Source organism: Canis lupus, chromosome 1 (genome assembly GCF_003254725.2).
Source record: "Canis lupus dingo isolate Sandy chromosome 1, ASM325472v2, whole genome shotgun sequence".
Lineage (NCBI taxonomy): Eukaryota > Metazoa > Chordata > Mammalia > Carnivora > Canidae > Canis > Canis lupus.
The window spans coordinates 25,832,238-25,851,128 of NC_064243.1; the positions used below are offsets into that span (position 1 = coordinate 25,832,238).

At 40.9% G+C, this 18,891-nt stretch overlaps 1 protein-coding gene, 1 long non-coding RNA gene and 3 other non-coding genes across 7 annotated transcripts; 4 read left to right on the top strand and 1 right to left on the bottom strand.

Annotated features, from left to right (window-relative positions):
- Window positions 1-12,806: 12,806 nt before the first annotated feature.
- On the bottom strand, window positions 12,807-13,522 carry LOC125755761 (uncharacterized). The gene is made up of 2 exons (XR_007413056.1): window positions 13,237-13,522; window positions 12,807-13,090 (listed from the first exon to the last, which is right to left on the bottom strand). It is a non-coding gene; the product is annotated as an uncharacterized LOC125755761 (long non-coding RNA).
- A 28-nt stretch (window positions 13,523-13,550) lies between these two features.
- Window positions 13,551-16,387, top strand: RPS12 (ribosomal protein S12). Of its 3 annotated transcripts, XM_025422306.3 has the most exons (6): window positions 13,641-13,782; window positions 13,895-13,945; window positions 14,083-14,199; window positions 15,249-15,351; window positions 15,778-15,879; window positions 16,295-16,387. In XM_025422306.3, the coding sequence occupies exons 2-6, from the start codon at window positions 13,932-13,934 to the stop codon at window positions 16,355-16,357; spliced, it is 399 nt and encodes a 132-aa protein (XP_025278091.1). In that variant the 5' UTR covers window positions 13,641-13,782; window positions 13,895-13,931; the 3' UTR covers window positions 16,358-16,387. The 3 variants fall into 3 exon arrangements, with proteins under 3 accessions (XP_048970172.1, XP_048970202.1, XP_025278091.1); XM_049114215.1 differs by lacking the exon at window positions 13,895-13,945 and having other exon boundaries at window positions 13,551-13,782; XM_049114245.1 differs by lacking the exons at window positions 13,895-13,945; window positions 15,778-15,879 and having other exon boundaries at window positions 13,551-13,782.
- Window positions 14,430-14,503, top strand: LOC112645728 (small nucleolar RNA SNORD101). Its single transcript, XR_003127220.1, has one exon. It is a non-coding gene; the product is annotated as a small nucleolar RNA SNORD101 (small nucleolar RNA).
- On the top strand, window positions 15,621-15,697 carry LOC112645744 (small nucleolar RNA SNORD100). Its single transcript, XR_003127235.1, has one exon. It is a non-coding gene; the product is annotated as a small nucleolar RNA SNORD100 (small nucleolar RNA).
- LOC112645737 (small nucleolar RNA SNORA33) lies at window positions 16,033-16,162 on the top strand. Its single transcript, XR_003127228.1, has one exon. It is a non-coding gene; the product is annotated as a small nucleolar RNA SNORA33 (small nucleolar RNA).
- Window positions 16,388-18,891: the final 2,504 nt, after the last annotated feature.

Below are 18,891 nucleotides of genomic sequence, written 5' to 3' on the forward strand. Positions count from 1 at the left end.
ACATTCCCTCTCCAATCTAATATCAAGCCATGAAGGAGAATTTTTTTTTTAATTATCTCTTTGATGATTACATTTCCTTTTTTGTTCTCGCTTTCTGGACTGCTCCTTATGCAGATATTGGGTCATCCAGAGTGAACCTCTTATTTATTCATCTTCTTCTCGTCTACTTTGCAACTCTTCCTATTCTTGCTCCATCTTATAGGAATTTCTCCCAACTTTATCTTCCAAGTCCTACAGCTGAATTTTTCATTTCTATTATCATTTATTCTCTCTACCCCTATTCCCATTCCCCCATCGGCAGTCATTCTTGCATGGTTTAGTGGTTTGTTTGTTTGTTTGTTTTTTTTTTTTAAGATTTTGTTTTGAAGTAATCTCTACACCCAGTGTAGAGGGCTCAGATTTACAGCCCTGTTATTAAGTCACACTCTCCACTGGCTGAGCCAGCCAGGTGCCCCAATCTCGCATATTTAAAACAAATCTTTTTTTTTGTATGTATTTCCATAAGATGTATATTCTTGTTTTGCACCCATCTATTTTTCATGTATATAAAGTGTACCGTGGTGTACATTCATATTCCTAACTTTCTCTCCACTTCCATTTTCTACTTCCTATCTTCCATTTACATGTTCAGTGTTACAGCTGAAAATACTATTATATTAGTTTTCTGGCGTTGTTGTAACCAATTGCCACAAAGTTGGTGGCTTAAAACAACACAGCCTTGTAGGCCAGAAGTTCAACATCAATTTCACTGAGACAAAGTCCAAAAGGATCTCAAGATCTTTAACTTAATCATGTCTGCATGGACCTTTCTTTCAAATAAGATAACGAGTTCTAAAGATTAGGATGTGGACATATCTCTGGGAGCCATTCATTATTAGCCTACTGCAAATATCCATTCATAATTTTATATACTCATCATAGACATATGAACACATTTGGAACCCTTTTATTTATAAACTATAATGGAATATTTTGTTTAAATGCTACTTCCTCAGGGAAGTTTATTCTTGGAGGATCTTTTTATTGGATATAGGAATATGGGGAGAGAGTTGTTATCTTTCAGCTTCTTCGGGATATGATTCTACTGATTTTGATCTCTATAATTTCCATGAGAAATCAGTATAATTTTGCATGTTACATACCTTTTTATTTTCCTGGCTGCTTTTTGGAATTTTCTCTTTGAGTTTCAATGGTTGACTTGTATGTGTCTAGGTATGCATGTATTTTTTTTTCAAATTTGTATTTTAATTCTAGTTAGTTAACATATGGTGTAATATTGGTTGCAGGGGTAGAATTCAGTGATTCATCACTTATGTACAACACCCAGTGCCATCACCCACTTAGCCCATCCCCTGCCCACCTCCTCTTCATCGACCCTCAGTTTGTTCTCTAGAGTTAAGGGTCTTTTATGGTTTGCTTCCCTCTTTTTACCCCTTCCTTTGTGTTCATCTGTTTTGTTTCTTAAATTTCACATATAGTGAAATCATATTGTATTTGTCTTTCTCTGACTGATTTATTTCACTTAGATAATACACTCTAGCTCTACCCACATCATTGCAAATGGCAAGATTTCATTCTTTTTGATGGCTGAGTAATAATCCATTGTATCTATATATCATACCTTCTTTATCCATTCATCGATCAACAGATATTTCAGCTCTATGGTTTGGCTATTGCTGATAATGCTGCTATAAACATTGGGGTGCATGTGCCCCTTCGAATCAGTATTGTTTGTATACTATGAGTAAATACCTTATAGTGCAATTGCTGGGATGTAGGGTAGTTTTATTTTTAACTTTTTGAGGAACCTCAAAAATTTTGCATTCCCATTAACAGTGTAAGAGGGTTCCCCATTTTTCATCTCCTCACCAACATCCGTTCTTTCCTGAGTTGTTAATTTTAGCCATCCTGATAGATGTGAGGTGGTATCTTACCGTGGTTTTGATGTGTATTTCCCTGATTTTGAGTGATGTTGAGCATTTTTCATGTTCTTGTTGGCCTTCTGGATGTGTTCTTTGGAAAAATGTCTGTTCATGTCTTCTGTCCATTTCTTAACCGGATTCTTTGTTTTTTGGAGTGTTGAGTTTGATAAGTTTTTTATAGATTTTGGATACTAACACTTTATCAGATATGTCATTTCCAAGTATCTTCTCCCATTCCATAGGTTGTCTTTTAGTTTTGTTAACTGTTTCCTTCACTGTGCAGAAGATTTCTATCTTGATGAAGTCCCAACAGTCCATTTTTGCTTTGATTTCCCTTGCCTTTGGAGACATAACTAGAAAGAAGTTGCTACAGACAAGGTCAAAGAGGTTACTGCCCGTGTTCTTCTCTAGGATTCTGATGGTTTCCTGTCTCACATTTAGGTGTTTCATCCATTTTGATTTTATTTTTGTGTATGGTGTAAGAAAAGTGATCCAGTTTCATTCTTTTGCATGTGGCTGTCTAGTTTTCCCAACATCATTTGCTGAAGAGACTGACTGTCTTTTTTCCATTGGATATTCTTTCCTACTTTGTCAAATACTAGTTGACCGTATAGTTGTGTGTCCATTTCTGGATTTTCTATTCTGTTCCACAGACCTATGTGTCTGTTTTGTGCCAGTGCCATATTGTTTTGATGACCACAGCTTTGTAATATAGCTTGAAGTCCAGAATTGTAAAGCTTCCAGCCTTGCTTTCTTTTTCAAGATTGCTTTAACTGTTCAGGGTCTTTTGTGGTTCTATACAAATTTTAAGAGTGTTTGTTTTAGCTGTGTGAAAAATGCTAGTGGTATTTTGATAGGGTTTGCATTAAATGTGTAGATTGCTTTGGGTAGTATGGACATTTTAACAATATTCATTCTTCCAATCCATGAGCATGGAATGCTTTTACATTTCTTTGTGTCCTCTTCAATTTCATAAATATTCTATAGTTTTCAGAGTACCTCTTTTGGTTAGGCTAATCCCTAGGTATCTTAGGGTTTTTGGTGCAGTTATAAATGGGATTGATTCTTTGACTTCTTTTCCTGCTGCCTTTTTTTTTTTTTTAATTTTATTTATTCATGAGAGACACAGAGAGAGAGCAGTAGAGACACAGGCAGAGGGAGAAAAGCAGGCTCCACGCATGGAGCCTGATGTGGGACTCGATCCCAGGTTTTCCGGATCAGGCCCTGGGCTGAAGGCGGCGCTAAACCGCTGAGCCACCCGGGCTGCCCTTTTCTTGCTGTTTATTTTTGGTGTATAGAAATGCAACAGATTTCCACATGTTGATTTTATATCCTGCAACTTGGCTGAGTTCTTGTATCAATTCTGGTAATTTTTTGGTGGAGTCTTTTGGCTTTTCTACATAGGTCAGCTGCAAATAGTGAAAGTTTGACATCTTTCTTCTGATTTGGGTGACCTTTTGTTGTCTGATTGCTGAGGCTAGGACTTCTAGTAGTCCTTTGTTGAACAACAGTGATGAAATGGACATCCCTGCCATGTTCCTGACCTTAGGGGAAAAGCTCTCAGTTTTTCCCCATTGAGAATATTAGCTATGGGTCTTTCATATATACCTTTTATAATGTTGCGGTATGTTCCATCTATCCCTACTTTGTTAAGTGTTTTTGTCAAGAATGGATGCTGTATTTTATCAAATGCTTTTTCTGCATCTGTTGAGAGGATCATGTTCTTATCCTTTCTTTGATCAACGTGGTGTATCACACTGATTGATTTGCAAATATTGAACCATCCCTGCAGCCCGGAATAAATCCTACTTGATCATGGCGAATCATTCTTTTAATGTACTGTTTGATTTGATTTGCTAGTATCTTCTTGAGGATTTTTTACATCCATATTCATCAAGGATGTTGGCTTAGCATTCTCTTTAGGGGGGTCTTTGCCTAGTTTCGGAAAAAAGCTGGCTTCATAGAATGAGTTTGGAAGTTTTCCTTTCCTTTCTTTTTTTTTTTTTTTTTTTTTGGGAACAGTTTAAGAAGAATAAGTATTAACTCATCTTTAAATATCTGGTAGAATTCCTCTGGGAAGCCATCTGGCCCTGGAATTTTGTTTGTTGGAGATATTTGATTACTGATTCACTTTCTTTGCTGGTTATGGATCTGTTCAATTTTTCTATTTCTTCTTGTTTCAGTTTTGGCAGTTTTTAAGTTTCTAGGAATTTGTCTATTTCTTCCAGATTGCCCAGTTTGTCGGCGTATGATTTTTCATAATATACTCTTATATTTGTTTGTTTTTCTGTGGCATTGGTTGTGTGTGTGTGTGGGGGGGGCGCTGTTACTGCTCTGGCTTTTAACCACCCTAGCCCTATTTAAAAAGGCACCTCCTAACTCTGGGAAACGAACTAGGGGTGGTGGAAGGGGAGGAGGGCGGGGAGTGGGGGTGACTTGGTGGCGGGCACTGAGGGGGGCACTTGACGGGATGAGCACTGGGTGTTATTCTGTATGTTGGCAAATTGAACACCAATAAAAAATAAATTTATTATTAAAAAAAAAGGCACCTGCAGAGCCTCCACTGTGTGTACTGTGCTGCTCCCTGAAATCCATCTGTCTTAATGGGAGGGGTGAAAAATGGGGTTGGCCCACTCTCTTCCTCAGAGACAGATGTTCACAATCACTGCTGTTCAGGAAACCCCCACAGAAAAGCAAACAATCTCCTCTCCTGTGTCCCAGGAGTCCATCAGATCCCTGCCTTCACCCTGTATCTACACTGTACCCCTGCCTGGTGGCACACAGTGCTCCTGTGTTTTATCTCAGGTGCATGGCTGGATTTCAAAACTCCAAATTTTAAGGACCCAGCATGGTGTGGACCCAGGCCAATCCTCTAGGGGATGGTCTCTCCTTGCTGTGGTTGGTACTGGTTTATCTGCAGAATAGCAGTTGCCAGACTGCTCCAGGACTTGGAGTTTCTGCTAAAGCATGGCAAAAAGCTGGCTTCCAGGTTGGCTATCGTCAGGCATCTCTTCCTGTATGCTATTAAATGGGGCAGTTCAGTGGAGCCCTCCCACTCTTTAGTTCTCTGAGAGGCAATGCTGCTTCTCCCAGACACACTCCAAGAAGGGGAGAGCTATCTCTCCCAGCATGACCCAGGGGATCCTCAGAGGATGCTGTCTACTCCCCGGTTTCTGTCCTCCTTCTCCTTCCCGGAGCACTGCTGTGGCCACCAGGCTTGACGCTGGTGATGATGTGGACTTCTAAAACTTCAGCCCTTCAGCTCCACTGCTTGTAAAAAGTTGCAATAATCAGCCCCTCTCACTTACCCATTGGTTTTCGGAAAGTGTTTTTCTTATGCAATCCCCTGAATGCTGCTTTATCTTTCTCTCTCTCTCCTCTGTGATCAGGGCTCTCGCTTCTCCAAGCGCCCATCATTCTTTTCTCCCCTAAATCACATCACTGCACCTCCTACCTTCCACAGTGTGGCCTCTTTTCTCTCTCTCTAGTTGGCAGTTTATTCTCTCAGTCCTCAAATGATTTCCTGGGTGTTCAGAATGATTTGATAATCATCTAGCTGTGTTCAAGGTTTGAAGCAAGCATAAAATCCTTCTCCACCATCTTAACTCCTCCTTCTCTCTTATTTATACTTCTTGGGGTTCACTGAACTTCTTGAATTTGTAAATGTATGTGATTCATCAAATTTTGGAAGCTTTTGGACATCATTTTTCAAATATTTTTCTATCTCATTCTTTTGTCTCCTTCTGGCAATCCAATTGCATGTATGTTAGAAATACGTATTTAATTATACATATGTTAGGTTTTTAAATTTTGTCCCGCAGGTCATTGCAGTTCTATTTAGCTTTTTCAATTCAATAGTTTTTCTCTCTGTTCGTCAGTTGGATAATTTTAGACCGATCTAGCTTAAAATTCACTGAATCCTTCTTTTGTCAACTTTAGTCTACTGCTAGCTCTTCCAATAAATTTCTCACATTTTATTTTTCAATTCTAAAATTTCTTTTGATCCTTTTATAGTTTATGCTTTTCCTATTTGCTCGTTCATTATGAGAATTATTATTATTTTAAAGATTTTATTTATTTATTCATGAGAGACAGAGAGAGAGAAGCAGAGACACAGGCAGAGGGAGAAGCAGACTCCCTGTGGAGAGCCTGATGTGGGTCTCCAGGATCAGGGCCTCGGCTAAAGGCAGTGCTAAACTGCTGAGCCCCCCGGGCTGCCCCGATAATTATTATTTTACATTCTTGAGTACATAAAATTCTAGTCTGCAATTTTAACATTTCTTAAAAGATTTTATTTATTCATGAAAGTCACAGAGAGAGACAGAGAGAGACACAAGCAGAGGGAGAAGCAGGCTCCCTGTGGGGAGCTCAATGCAGGACTGGATCCCAGGACCCCAGGATCACACCCTGAGCTAAAGGCAGATGCTCAACCACTTAGCCACCCAGGCATGTTAAAATTAGTTTAACATTTTGATTACTTTGGACTCAGTTTCAATATTGCCTTTTCTCTTGTGTAAGAGTCATGTTTTTCTGTTTCTTTCTTTTTTTTTTTTTTTTTAAAGATTTATTTATTCAGAGAGAGCGAGAGAGAGGCAGAGACACAGGCAGAAGGAGAAGCAGGCTCCATGCAGGGAGCCCGACGTGGGACTCAATCCCAGGTCTCCAGGATCACACCCCGGGCTGCAGGCGGCGCTAAACAGCTGGGCCACCGCTGGGCCACCGGGGCTGCCCTTTCTGCTTCTTACTATATGTAGTAGTTTTGTATCATATCAAGGGCATCATGAGTAATACATTGCAGGGACTTTGGATTCTGTTGGTTTCTTTCAAACAACACTGATTTTTTTTTTAAATGTCAAGAGTTAAACTTTGTATCTGTTTCCCTCATAGGAAGTAGCTGAAATTTATGTGCATTTATTTAGCCTTGGCAAGGTTGCTAAGATTCTGCCCCATGAAAGTGTGGGTCAAAAGCCAGCCAGAGATTTAGGCAGAGTTAATATGTGGAATGATGGTCTTCCTTTTTTGGAGTCTCTCTTTTCCGGGATTTTTCCCCTCCCCTCTATTTCCAGTAGCTGTGGTTGCTCTAAACTCTGCCCTCTAGTTTTCCAAGAAGTAAAACAAAATTTTGACAATTAGTTACCCCATGTGGCACTGACTAGGGTCTGTCCTTATACTAGAAGCCACAAAAATGGGAGGTTAGCCACTGCCATTCTTTTTTTCAAGTGTTGATCATCATCCTCATTGTCTGCCACCCCCTCAAGTCCTGTATACTTTTGGTTACTGTTCAGTATCTTTAGGTAGTTGTTTGAAAAACTTTTTTCGGCTTACTTTTGTTATCTGCAAGGTAGTTAGTCTTACAGAAGTTCCTAGTAGTTGTATTTTATTTAACTAATAACCTATGCTGGGTTGGGTGAGAAATCTCCAGATAGTCAGTGAGTTTGAGAAGCACTGCCTTATAAAACTTTTCATGAGCTGCTATAACCAAGATCCCTAAAACTATCCTTTTTCTACCATTCCTCAAACCTGATTGTTCAGTAAACCCTCTAATTCTCTGAGCCGTTCAATACTTTATTAGCAGATGCATATTTTAAAATGTTGGTCATTCAGTTGTATGCAAAGAACTGTAAATGATACAGTATTACCCAGATTTTCTACAATGAATATGCCTTCTTGTCCTAATACAATATAAGAAAGCAACTACTGGGGATGCCTGGGTGGCTCAGTAGTTGAACATCTGCCTGATCCGCTCAGGGCGTGATCCCTGAATGCCTGGATCAAATCCCACATCTGGCTTCTCACAGAGCCTGCTTCTCCCTCTGCCTGTGTCTCTGCCTCTCTCTCTCTCTGTGTCTCATGAATAAATATAATCTTTAACAACAACAACAAAAAAGCAACAACTGTCATTTACAAATAAGGAGATCATCTATAACTTGGATACACAAGAGGGAAGTTGGCATCAGTTATAACTCAGTGTCATGTGCTGAAGTCATATGATACCAGAAAATGGATACGGCGGACTGCCAAAGTGTTCAGCATTTACTATTATTAAAACTTTTGTTGCAAAATGATAGCATAGAATGTCCAAATAAAAAGAGTCTTTAAGAGCATCTCATTCAATTCCCCACTATATTTTGCAGATAAGGCACTTGAGGATCAGAGACTAGAAGTGTTTTGACCAAAGCTACACAATGAAAAATGATAGAGGAAAATCAGCATAAAGAATTCTTGAATCAACAATCTGCCCTTTAACTTTATTGCTGGGGTTAGAACTGGTTAGGTGACTGGGAGTTTTTTCTCTCTTTATTGCAGCTCTAGTTCTAAGGACGGGAGTGGTCCTGGCTTTATTCCAGTGGTTCTCTAATAAAAACTGCGGTTATCAAACACATTTTAGAGCATCAGGATCCATTTTTCAAAAGAAATGTTACACAGCAGCAGAACTAGTCTAGAGAAAGTAACATTGGAGTCTGGAGTCCTACAAATTCAGGTCCTCCTTATATCCCAAGTGAATGCATTTAACATGAATTTAGGATTTGTTCTATTAGCCACTACTCTTTTTCATTTATAAATTAGCTATGTTGCTGATTTATAATTAGTTTATCAATAAATTTTAAGTATTATCTCTAATTATCTTCCTCAGTATGTTTAGTTCCCACAAATTCTGAATCAGCCCCGTAGCAAGCAGCCACAGCACCCAAAAGGCTCTGGGCAGCATCTGGTAGCAATAAAAACAAGGACTTAGAAAACATTCTTAGTAAGACTTATGAAAAGGTAGATGAGCATCGCACAAAATCCTCAAAATATGTAAGCTGTTAACAACATAGGCTTCTTATTTAGTTTTTCAATCATCTAGCTCCATTCTCTCCTATAACCATTTCCCCCTTAATAAGCTAGGTTTTCCAATTAAAGTCCTTCCTTACATATGAACTTTACAAGCTATGACCCGCTGTCTTTATTAATTTATTCCATTCTTATTCATCTAGTTTCTTATATTCTTTTCCATTTTCTTCCCTCCCAACTTTTATTTCTCCTTTGATTCTTCCCTTGAAATAATAGAATTCTATCTTCTTTGGCCCAAACCTTTCTTCAGCTACAACTAATTTTCTACAGTATATATTTTTTTTTTCTCTACAGTATATTTAAAGCCACATACTACATAAGGCAAGACTAGACCTAGTGTCTATATACCTATACGTTCCTGAGCTGCAGCAGGAATATTTCCTGAGTTTTATCTTATTTCTTAGCTCCCATTTTCATCCATTAGGCTTATCTTCTATCCCAAAAGGTAGGGACATTTTAAACATTTTCAAAGTAAATGTGTTTTTCTTTTAAATGTGGTTTTCTGGGATGCCCGAAACCTGCCACTAATTCCCAAGAGACGCTTATTTATCTAGCTCTAGTTCTGTAGTTATCTGTAGTTCTCAACATGGCTTTCTTTTAGGTATGCCATCTACTCAGTTGCTCCTTTAAACTTATTTCGATGTGTTCACTTAATACACAATAGTTTAGTGATTCCAATATGCAAGTCACTGTACTAAGTGCTGGGCAGTTTAGGGCAAGAGAAAGTAATATTTAAGAACCTTTCTATGTGTTTTCATATGAAGTTCTCTATAAGATAAATAACTATATTTACAGGCACAGTGGTAAACACTTTAAACAACCATCACATTTAATCCTCACAAAATATTATACTATTATCAAGATTTTGCTGGCTCAGAGTAGTAATTTGCCCAAGGCCACAAAGTGAGCTAAAATTTGAACTTCGCTCAGCTGCTCCCCACCACTGGAAGATAAAAAAATCTTTAATGAGGCCTAGCCCAGCTTCTCTTCCCAGCTCTGGTCTTCTTGCTATTCAACTCAAAGATCTTTTCTGTCATTTAATCTGTCCTGCATCTCTTCTGACATCTGTTCTAGGCTGAATTGTGTTCACCTAAAACACATATGTTTAAGTCCTAACCCCTAGCACGTTATATCAAGACCCTATTTGGAAATAGGGTTGTTCTAGATGTAATTAGTTAAGATGAGATCATACCAGAGTAGGGTGAGCCCTTAATTCAAGGTTAACTGGTATCCTTGGGGTCAGTTAAGCATTGGATTTTGGCTCAGATCATGATCTCCGAGTCCATGGGCTCCCTGCTCAGTGGGGAGTCTTCTTTTCTCTCCTCCTCTGGTCACCCCACACACCTCTTGTGCTCTCTCTTACTCACTCTCTCAAATAAATAAATAAAATCTTTTTAAAAAAAGATAATTAGTATCAGGATGCCTGGGTGGCTCAGGTTTGAGCATCTGCCTTTGTCCCTGGGCTTGATCCTGGAATCCGGGATCGAGTCCCACATCAGGCTCCTTGCATGGAGCCTGCTTCTCCCTCAGCTTATGTCTCTGCCTCTCTCTGTGTCTCTCATGAATAAATAAATAAAATCTTTTATAAAAAGATAATTAGTATCCTTATAAAAAAAGAAAAATTTAGACACAGCTACAGAGGGAGAGAACATCACATGAAGACTGAATTATGCTGCCACAGCCAAGGAACACCATGATTTCTGGCAAACCTCCAGAACCTAGGAGAAGGGAATAAACAGATTCCCCCTCACAGCCTTAGAAGGAACTAACTCTGCAGACACCATGATTGCAGACCACTTGCCTTCACAACTATAAGACCATAACTTCTGTTGTTTAAGTCACCCAGGTTTTGATACTTTGTTATGGCAGTTGTAGCAAACTAATAAAACATCTACACTTAGGACAGGAACACAAATGTCTACGTTCTTTTTCTGCCTCACACTGCAATACTCCCTTTCTCCATGTATGCAACTTTTTAGCACAGTGAAGTAGAACCAGTTGCATTGTTCCCAACTTCAGATGTGAAGAGTTATTGAACTCTGTGATCATCCACATTTGGGCAACCATTCAAATGGAGAGGGGTTGGAACCATGAGATTTAAAGTCCACTGCGCTCAAACACCAGTTTTTGCATTTATTAGCTGTGTGACCTTGAACAACTCTCTAAGCTTATATCCTTACTTTGTTCAAGGGGGCTAATGCCACCGCTACACATAGGGTCTCAAGGACAATCAAGGGAGAAAATATAATAATTTTAAAATAAAAATTATTATTTATTGTTCCTAAAACAAACTTCAGAATTTACCTTTCATGGGTATTTCAGATGCACATTTGTGTACTTTCTATAAGTATTATAATGTGCTGGTATAAGAGTGACTCTGGCCTTTAGTCTCTATGTAATATTGTCTTCCACTTTTGGCAATATCCAAAATTGAGAGGAGGTAACCTTAAACAACTGAACAAGGAGAATTTATATTAAAGAATCCTTGAATCACCTCAGTGTCCATTACATTTATTCCTAGGATTAGAAACAGCTATATGCTAGAACTTCAAAAAAATATGTAGGTCTGGTTCTAAGGAAAGAAATTTACAAATGATAGAAAAGATACTTAGAAGGCCAAATATTAAGGTATAGGCCCATGATATCTGAGTCTACATAAGATTACCAGCTGCTAGAAGACAGATAAGAACAACGTAAGATGCACTTAATTGTTTTCCCTCTATATAGATACATTGCTTAGAAATGATTATTTTTTCCCCCTTATGTTTCTTGAGTATTTACCAAATTCTCTGCCTTCTATCTAAGATTTGTTTTGGGGGAAGGAGAGGGGAGGAAATCTAAGATGAAATCTAATGCTTAGCACATTAACTTTTATTAACTTCAGATAATTAGAAACTGCTGAAACCACCAAATTCTTTCTTGAAAATGCAAGTGTACTATGATAACTTCCAAAAAAGCCAAGGAGGGTATTAGAATGCCCTCTCCTTTTCTCTCATCCTTCCTTAGAACCCTTTCATTTGTTGTTTTCCCATTTCAAATGCTGCCACAGCCTCAAATCCATCTTTATCTTTCCACATCATCCCTATTCCTTAAGCCCCATGCCATTTTGTACCTTCCCTGTGGCCTTTAGGTATTCTAATCTTTGGTTCAAATCTTAACCCTCCCACAACAGTGAGAGTGGCAGAAATAAATCTCATTCTTGTAAACTCTGCAGCTTTTTTTTTTTTAAATAAATTTATTTTTTATTGGTGCTCAAGCTGTCAACTTATAGAATAACACCCAGTGCTCATCCCATCAAGTGCCCACCTCAGTGCCCATCACCCAGTCACCGCCCCCCCCCCCCCTTCCACCACCCCTAGTTCGTTTCCCAGAGTTAGGAGTCTTTCATGTTCTGTCTCCCTTTCTGATATTTCCCACTTATTTTTCTCCTTTCCCCTTTATTCCCTTTCACTATTATTTATATTCCCCAAATGAATGAGAACATATAATGTTTGTCCTTCTCCGACTGACTTACTTCACTCAGCATAATACCCTCCAGTTCCATCCACGTGGAAGCAAATGGTGGGTATTTGTCGTTTCTAATGGCTGAGGAATATTCCATTGTGTACATAAACCACATCTTCTTTATCCATTCATCTTTCGATGGACACCGAGGCTCCTTCCAGTTTGGCTATGGTGGACATCCTGCAGCATTTTTTTAAAGCAAACGTTTAAAAGGTAATTGAATCAACAACTAAGCGAGCAGCCTTTTAGGATGAGTTATGAATAGACACTAGAAGCTCAACACTTTCAATATGAAAAATCTGTAAGCATTCGAAAAGATAAAAACGAACCATACAGATGTGTTAAAATTCCAGTTCATCTCTGCTGTCCTGGTTAATTCTGCCCCGCCCTCATGTTACCCAGTTTTTTTCCCCCCCCCGCTCTCTCTTCTCACATTATCTGTTCACTACGTATCCATAGTGAACCGTCCGGGCGCCGATCAAATGCCTGAATGCTGATGGCTTGGAGACTTGCCAGGAGAGGAAGTTAAGAAAAAGAGACTGATGATACGCAGCCGTATTCCATATATTTGCATTTTGAAATGGAGGTAGTAGGGGTTTGGCTGACATGTGCAAAATTCAAAATGTTGCCTGCCCCTGGTTGAAGCCGGGTTCCAGGGCTCTGGGATGCCCCCTCTAGCTCCGCCCGTCCTGCAGGCCAAAATCAGGCGGGATTTCTCAAAGGCTCGGTTCTCACCACTACATTCCGGTCCTGGGTCGGGCACACCGTGGGCGTATTAAATGCACCTCCTGAATCCTGATTCGCGCGGGATTACGAATTTAGGGGACGATCTACCGTGAAAAAAAGAAAAAAAAAAAAAAAAAAAAAAACAACTTCATTTAGAACCAACTACCTTTAGAAACCGTAACCAACCACCTGAGGTTCCGCTTTACTAAACACATCACCGGTGAAGCGGAATTTGCCTAGTGCTTCGTACCGAAAAGGTGCTGGCTTTTCGTTTCCCAACAAACCAGGATCGCCTCCAAAACGACCTTGAGAGTGACTGAAACGAGAAGGGAGGGCATGCGGCGCAGGAAGGCCCAGTTGGCAGGGGCGACAGAAAGTCACAGCGCAGCGCTGCTGACCTAGGTTGACACTGACTGCGGAGCTCGAGCGCCGCGGGAGCCAAGCAGGCGGCGCAGGAGCGCGCTGGGCCTCCTCGCGCTCCGTAGGACGAGCCCTCTGGGCCTCCGTAGGCCACGCCTCCGGCGGGGAGGCCGAGGCGAGGCTGCCCGCGTTGGTGCCTGTTCCGCGTGTCAACGACCGGCCGCGCAGAGTCGGAAGACTAGGAGTGCTCCGGCCTCAGAGCCGCCTCAACCCGGAAACAGAAACTCTCCGGCCTGGCACCACCAGAGCCACCTCCGTCAGGAAAGGCAGTGCACATGCGCGCAGGGGGCCCTGGGCAGCCCTTAAATACCGTCATGCGCGCGCGTGCGACCTCTTTCTCTGCCGCCGCCGAGTCGCGCGGAGGCGGAAGCTCCTGGTGAGTTGAACGAGGCGGGGGTAGTAGTCTTGCCCCTGCTGCTTCTGGCCAAGGTTGGGTTTCGGCTGATTTGTTTAGTCATCTGGTGTTTTTGTTTGTGTCTACGTTATAGTGCGGTCAAGATTCGGCTACACTCGTAATCCACCGCCATGGCCGAGGAAGGGTGAGGCCGGGGTGCCGGGGTTCCGGGGTGCCGGGGTCGTGGTGCGGGCTCAGGGTGGGCCGCAGCGCCCCGAGGCCACCTCGCAGAGGATTGCGCGGAATTTGCTGGTGGTTTTGACTTGGTTTGGTGCATTTCAGCATTGCTGCTGGAGGTGTAATGGACGTTAATACTGCTTTACAAGAGGTGCTGAAGACCGCCCTCATCCACGATGGCCTAGCACGTGGAATTCGCGAAGCTGCCAAAGCCTTAGACAAGTACGTGTATCAGTCTCAATACTGTGGGTTGTTGGAACCGGAGCAAAACTGCAGCCAAGGGAAGAAAGCGTGAAGTTCATGGTGTTAGCACAAGAGTTCTGAATGACATCGTCCTACAGGAAACCTAGGAAAAGGTATCAGAACTCAGATATGTATAGCCCCACAAAGTTCGTGGGTTCCTGTTTCCAGTGGGAGTAAGCATTTGATGTTTCTTAACCAAAGACTACAGCGTTTGAATGATGACTTAAATTGTCGGATACCCCTTCACTCTCTCGATGAGTGAAACATGAACAGTCTGACAAACCTGTAGGTTGTGGGACGAATCACACTTGAAAAGGACAGCTAGGAGTCCTCATTTGGCAGTTTGCAAAAATTGAAGTATGAAGTTAGGGAATTGCAAGCTATTGTGGAAGTAGCCGGATTGTTGGGAGAATTCAGAAGGTAGTAGCTGTAGAGGTGAACACATGAGAAATAATTGTAAATAGATCTGCTTAGTTTTGGGGCTAGAGACGTTGGCCAAAACAACTGCATGTATTAACGATTTGAGCTGAATTTTAGTGCACTTTAAGAAGTTCTTAAGTAATTTTAAGGCTGTTCAGCTCACTTTGGTGTAGACTGGCCACTTGAATCCACTGAAAAGAACAGTTGGAAGCCCTTCGAGTCCTGGTGTGACTCCCCTGCAGTATTTGTACAGTGATGGTGCTGCTCGGTATTGTGTTCCTGGGCCAGTAACCGGTAACAACTCTTAAGCGTGGTTAGTTTCATACAACAGCTTTTAAACGCGTAATTGGCTTGCAAGAAAGGATGACAAAAGTTTGTGAACTAACGGTACATAAACTTAGTATTGGGGAGTTACTGAAAGCTTGATCCTGTAGATGAACATAGGCTCTTTAACAGGTTCCGCAAGCTGAAGGAGTTGTATCTTCCAGTGGGTGTTGCTTGTTTTGCCACTGAAGTCCTTGCAAAGATACATACCTCCCTTATAAAGTGCCAAGAGAGTAGATTCAGACCTGAGATTGAGATTTCTCCTATTGGATTTTGCATTTCAGGCGCCAAGCCCATCTTTGTGTGCTTGCATCCAACTGTGATGAGCCTATGTATGTCAAGTTGGTGGAGGCCCTTTGTGCTGAACACCAAATCAACCTAATTAAGGTAAGTTACCCATTTAATTTGATTTATCTGAATTGTTAAGAGATACCTTAGTGTAATAAAAATTGAACCACTTAGAGTTGTCTGGATTAATGCTACTTTATCCTATCAGTAAATTTCGTAAAGAGCGTGTCCCTGCTTTCTGGTGTGGAACATCACATAAACATGGTATGTTGGACTGTGCTGAAGCTAGTTACGGAAATGTTATATTCCTGTGGAATTGCTAATTTTGGGTGTTGGTACAGAGTGAGCATATTCTAGGTGATATTGGTGCTGTACATGATGACAACTGGCTCCCTCTACTGAACTGCAGTGAGGAAACTGCCATGTCACCCTATCTGATTACAGCTACCTTTTGGGTCTGATTTATTGTCAGTATTCCTGTCTGGTAACTAATCCAGTGATTTTTTTTTTAATTCCACTCAATAGGTTGATGACAATAAGAAACTAGGGGAATGGGTAGGCCTCTGTAAAATTGACAGAGAGGGAAAACCCCGTAAAGTGGTTGGTTGCAGTTGTGTGGTGGTTAAGGTAAGTCAGTATTTCTCTCTGGGATGAATGTTGTGCTAGGAAGCTGTGTGTGTAGGGTTTTAATTGTTAAAAGTCAGGAAAGTCATAAATTTGTTATTTTCAATATTTAAAATCCCTTTTCTACCTTTCAGAAAAGGAAAATAGGCTGCAATTAAGCCAGCCAATGAATCTGCTTACCTGAATATGTTTCTGCAGAAATTTAAAAATTGCTGGCAATAGTAATGCCATGTTACGAGCCTTAAAGACACTGAAGTCCTTAAGGTCCCTGAAAATGGCTATAAGAAATTTTAGTGTTGTGAAACATTTTCCTAAGACACAAGCTAACTTTAACTTTGTAAAGCTTCACCATAACTAGTGCTAACAACTTGGTAGAGTTTCTAAATGTTTAAAAAATGGTTTTTGTTTATTTTTTTAGGACTATGGCAAAGAATCTCAGGCGAAAGATGTTATCGAGGAATACTTCAAATGCAAGAAATGAACAAATAAAAAACTTGGTTTTTGTTCCTCACCTGCCTTTGTTTATTTTGGGGGCATAAGGTCTCTGTTAGCAACGAACAAAAGATAATCCTTGTAGAATTAGCAAAGTAACTAACTGGAAACCTGTTACTTCTCCTGATTTCTAAAGGAAAGCCTACTCCAACCACTAAAGTGTGGGTAACTGAAAACAATGACTTACAGATAGCCTTGCAGTGATTGTGACTGCCAAGGTTTCCTAGATGTCATTGATCAAGACTAAGGCTAGGCAGCCTAGGACCTAGAGGAAATGGGCCGAGGCTGGTCAGTGTGGTTAACCTTGGCAGTCCTACAATTTGGCAGCAGGTTGAAAAAGTTGAAGTCAAACTGCAGATATGGGCAGGATTGGATTTAGGGTATGGGACATAGTAGAAGATGGCCAGAAGTGATTAATAACGGACATGCCTATTAGAAAAGGTCTGTCCATGGGGTTTGTTAACACTTGGTGTTAGATAAATGTTAATTAAGCACAGAGGCAGGATGTGCTTTGATACGCTCAAGTCTCAATCCCAGGGAAAGGTGATTACACACGTATTTCAGGCCTGGACCAAGTTACTGTGAGCATGAATTAGCCATGTAGGATGAATAGTGTTGTAATCTTTTTTTTTTTTTTTAGTGTAATCTTAAACCCTGCCAAATTGCTGCCTGGGGCACTTTGAATCTCTACCCTAGTTTCCCAGTATTGCTGTTTAGTTAAGGAGGGGGCACATGTGTGAACTGGAGCCAGATCTGGTTTTGAATGCTCACTTGTTGAATAAGCCCTTTTCTAAAGCCTGCCTTTGGAGAAGTAGCAGCCTCTACCATCCCTGAAAACTGCTGTTCTCTGCCTGGTAGATTTACTGTGGTGGAATGAATGGCCTCAAAAGCTGTATAGAGTTAAAGCCATAAATAATGTACCCAGGGGTTCATCTACCATTAAATGTCAACCTGAGATATCGAATTTCTAAGCAAAGAGCTTTCTGTTGCTCTTGAGTTCTGGTTTATGTCAACATCTGAAGCAAACCATTGAGTTATTCTATTATCTGGCACTGTTGGAAGATGTTGAGGGAATAGCAAGAACCTTTACCAACTTTGAGGCTTAATGGTTTGTGGGGAATTCTGAAGCTCGTGCTAGGGAGAATGGCCAAGTACAGCACTCTTCATTTTTTTCACTAGACTCCTTTTGGGGGGTAGTATGGAGAAAACCAACTGCTCAGTATTCTGTTGTCTCACTAAGGTAAGCAGTGCAGCCTTTTTTTTTTTTTTTTTAAGATTTTAGTTACTCATGAGACCTAGGCAGAGGAGAAGCAGGCTTTATGTAGGAAGTCCGATGTGAGATCCTGGGGTCCAGGATCACACCCTGAGCCAAAGGCAGACCCTCAGCCACTGAGCCACCCAGGCATCCCAACATTGTTTTTTGATCTTTGCATCTCCATTGTCCCCTGGGAGAAAACCCAGTCTCTTCAAGGAATACTCTTGTCCTTGATCCATCTTTCTCAAAATAGGTACTACCCTACTGTGGCTGTTACTCAAAATCCTGCTACTCTGGATGATAACCATGCTCTCGTTTGCTGTTGGCTTCTGTCTTCTAAATGTCCGTGTGACCAAAAAGACCTCATATGGTCAAATCCAGTTGCATCACAGTGTTTTCCTCTTCCCTCTTGCTGGGATTTTCTCCTATAACTTTGCCATCCATAAATGAGTGCATCCACACTTCCCCTTCAGTCTTTTGTTTCTCCCTTTGCACTGTGTTAGAACCAGAGTTGGGCTCTGGCCCATTTCTGTGCAGCCTTCCTGGGACATTCCTGTAGCTTGAGATTCCTTCTATTTCTAAATCAGTTCTCATTTTATTTTTGATCAATGGTAGACAAATGATACATTCTAGGGAGTGCCTTGTGAACACCCACTTGAACAAGTTTTGTATACATTAAAGTGAACGTAATCACCCTAAAATGTTTTCGTTAGAGGAGTTAACTAGCGTATCAGGCTCTACCAAGCGTTCATCTCTATTTTCTTCCAATTTTCAAGGCATTGGCATCTGGGGTCCTCTGCTCCTGCTTCTACCTTGTATGGTCCTCAAGCTCTTTCTTTGCTGCAGTAGCTTTTCCGCTAACTGATGCTGTGAATCACTGCTCACTTCAGGTAACATCCACACAGCTCGGAGAGCAGGAGTTTGAGCTTTATGCTTGAAGTATAGTTTTCCCTATCTGGCAGTCTACTTCAAAACCCAGTTTAAATGTAACTTCATCCCTAATGATTGTGACCTGTCTACAGCTTTCATGGGATTCACAGTGGAGCTCCTCCATGCTGAAGTACCAAGGCAGAAGCAGCTGTCTTCGTTTTTTACTGGGAAAAATACTTCTGTGAAACCAGTTGGTCTCAGAATCTTGACCTCTCATGGACCTAAGCCAAGCACTTTATACTGTTAACTGGCTCCTATGGTCAGTCAGTGAGACCTGGACATTCCTGTTCACTTAGGCTATAAGAAACCTCCAAATCAAAACCCTCCCATTTTCTTTG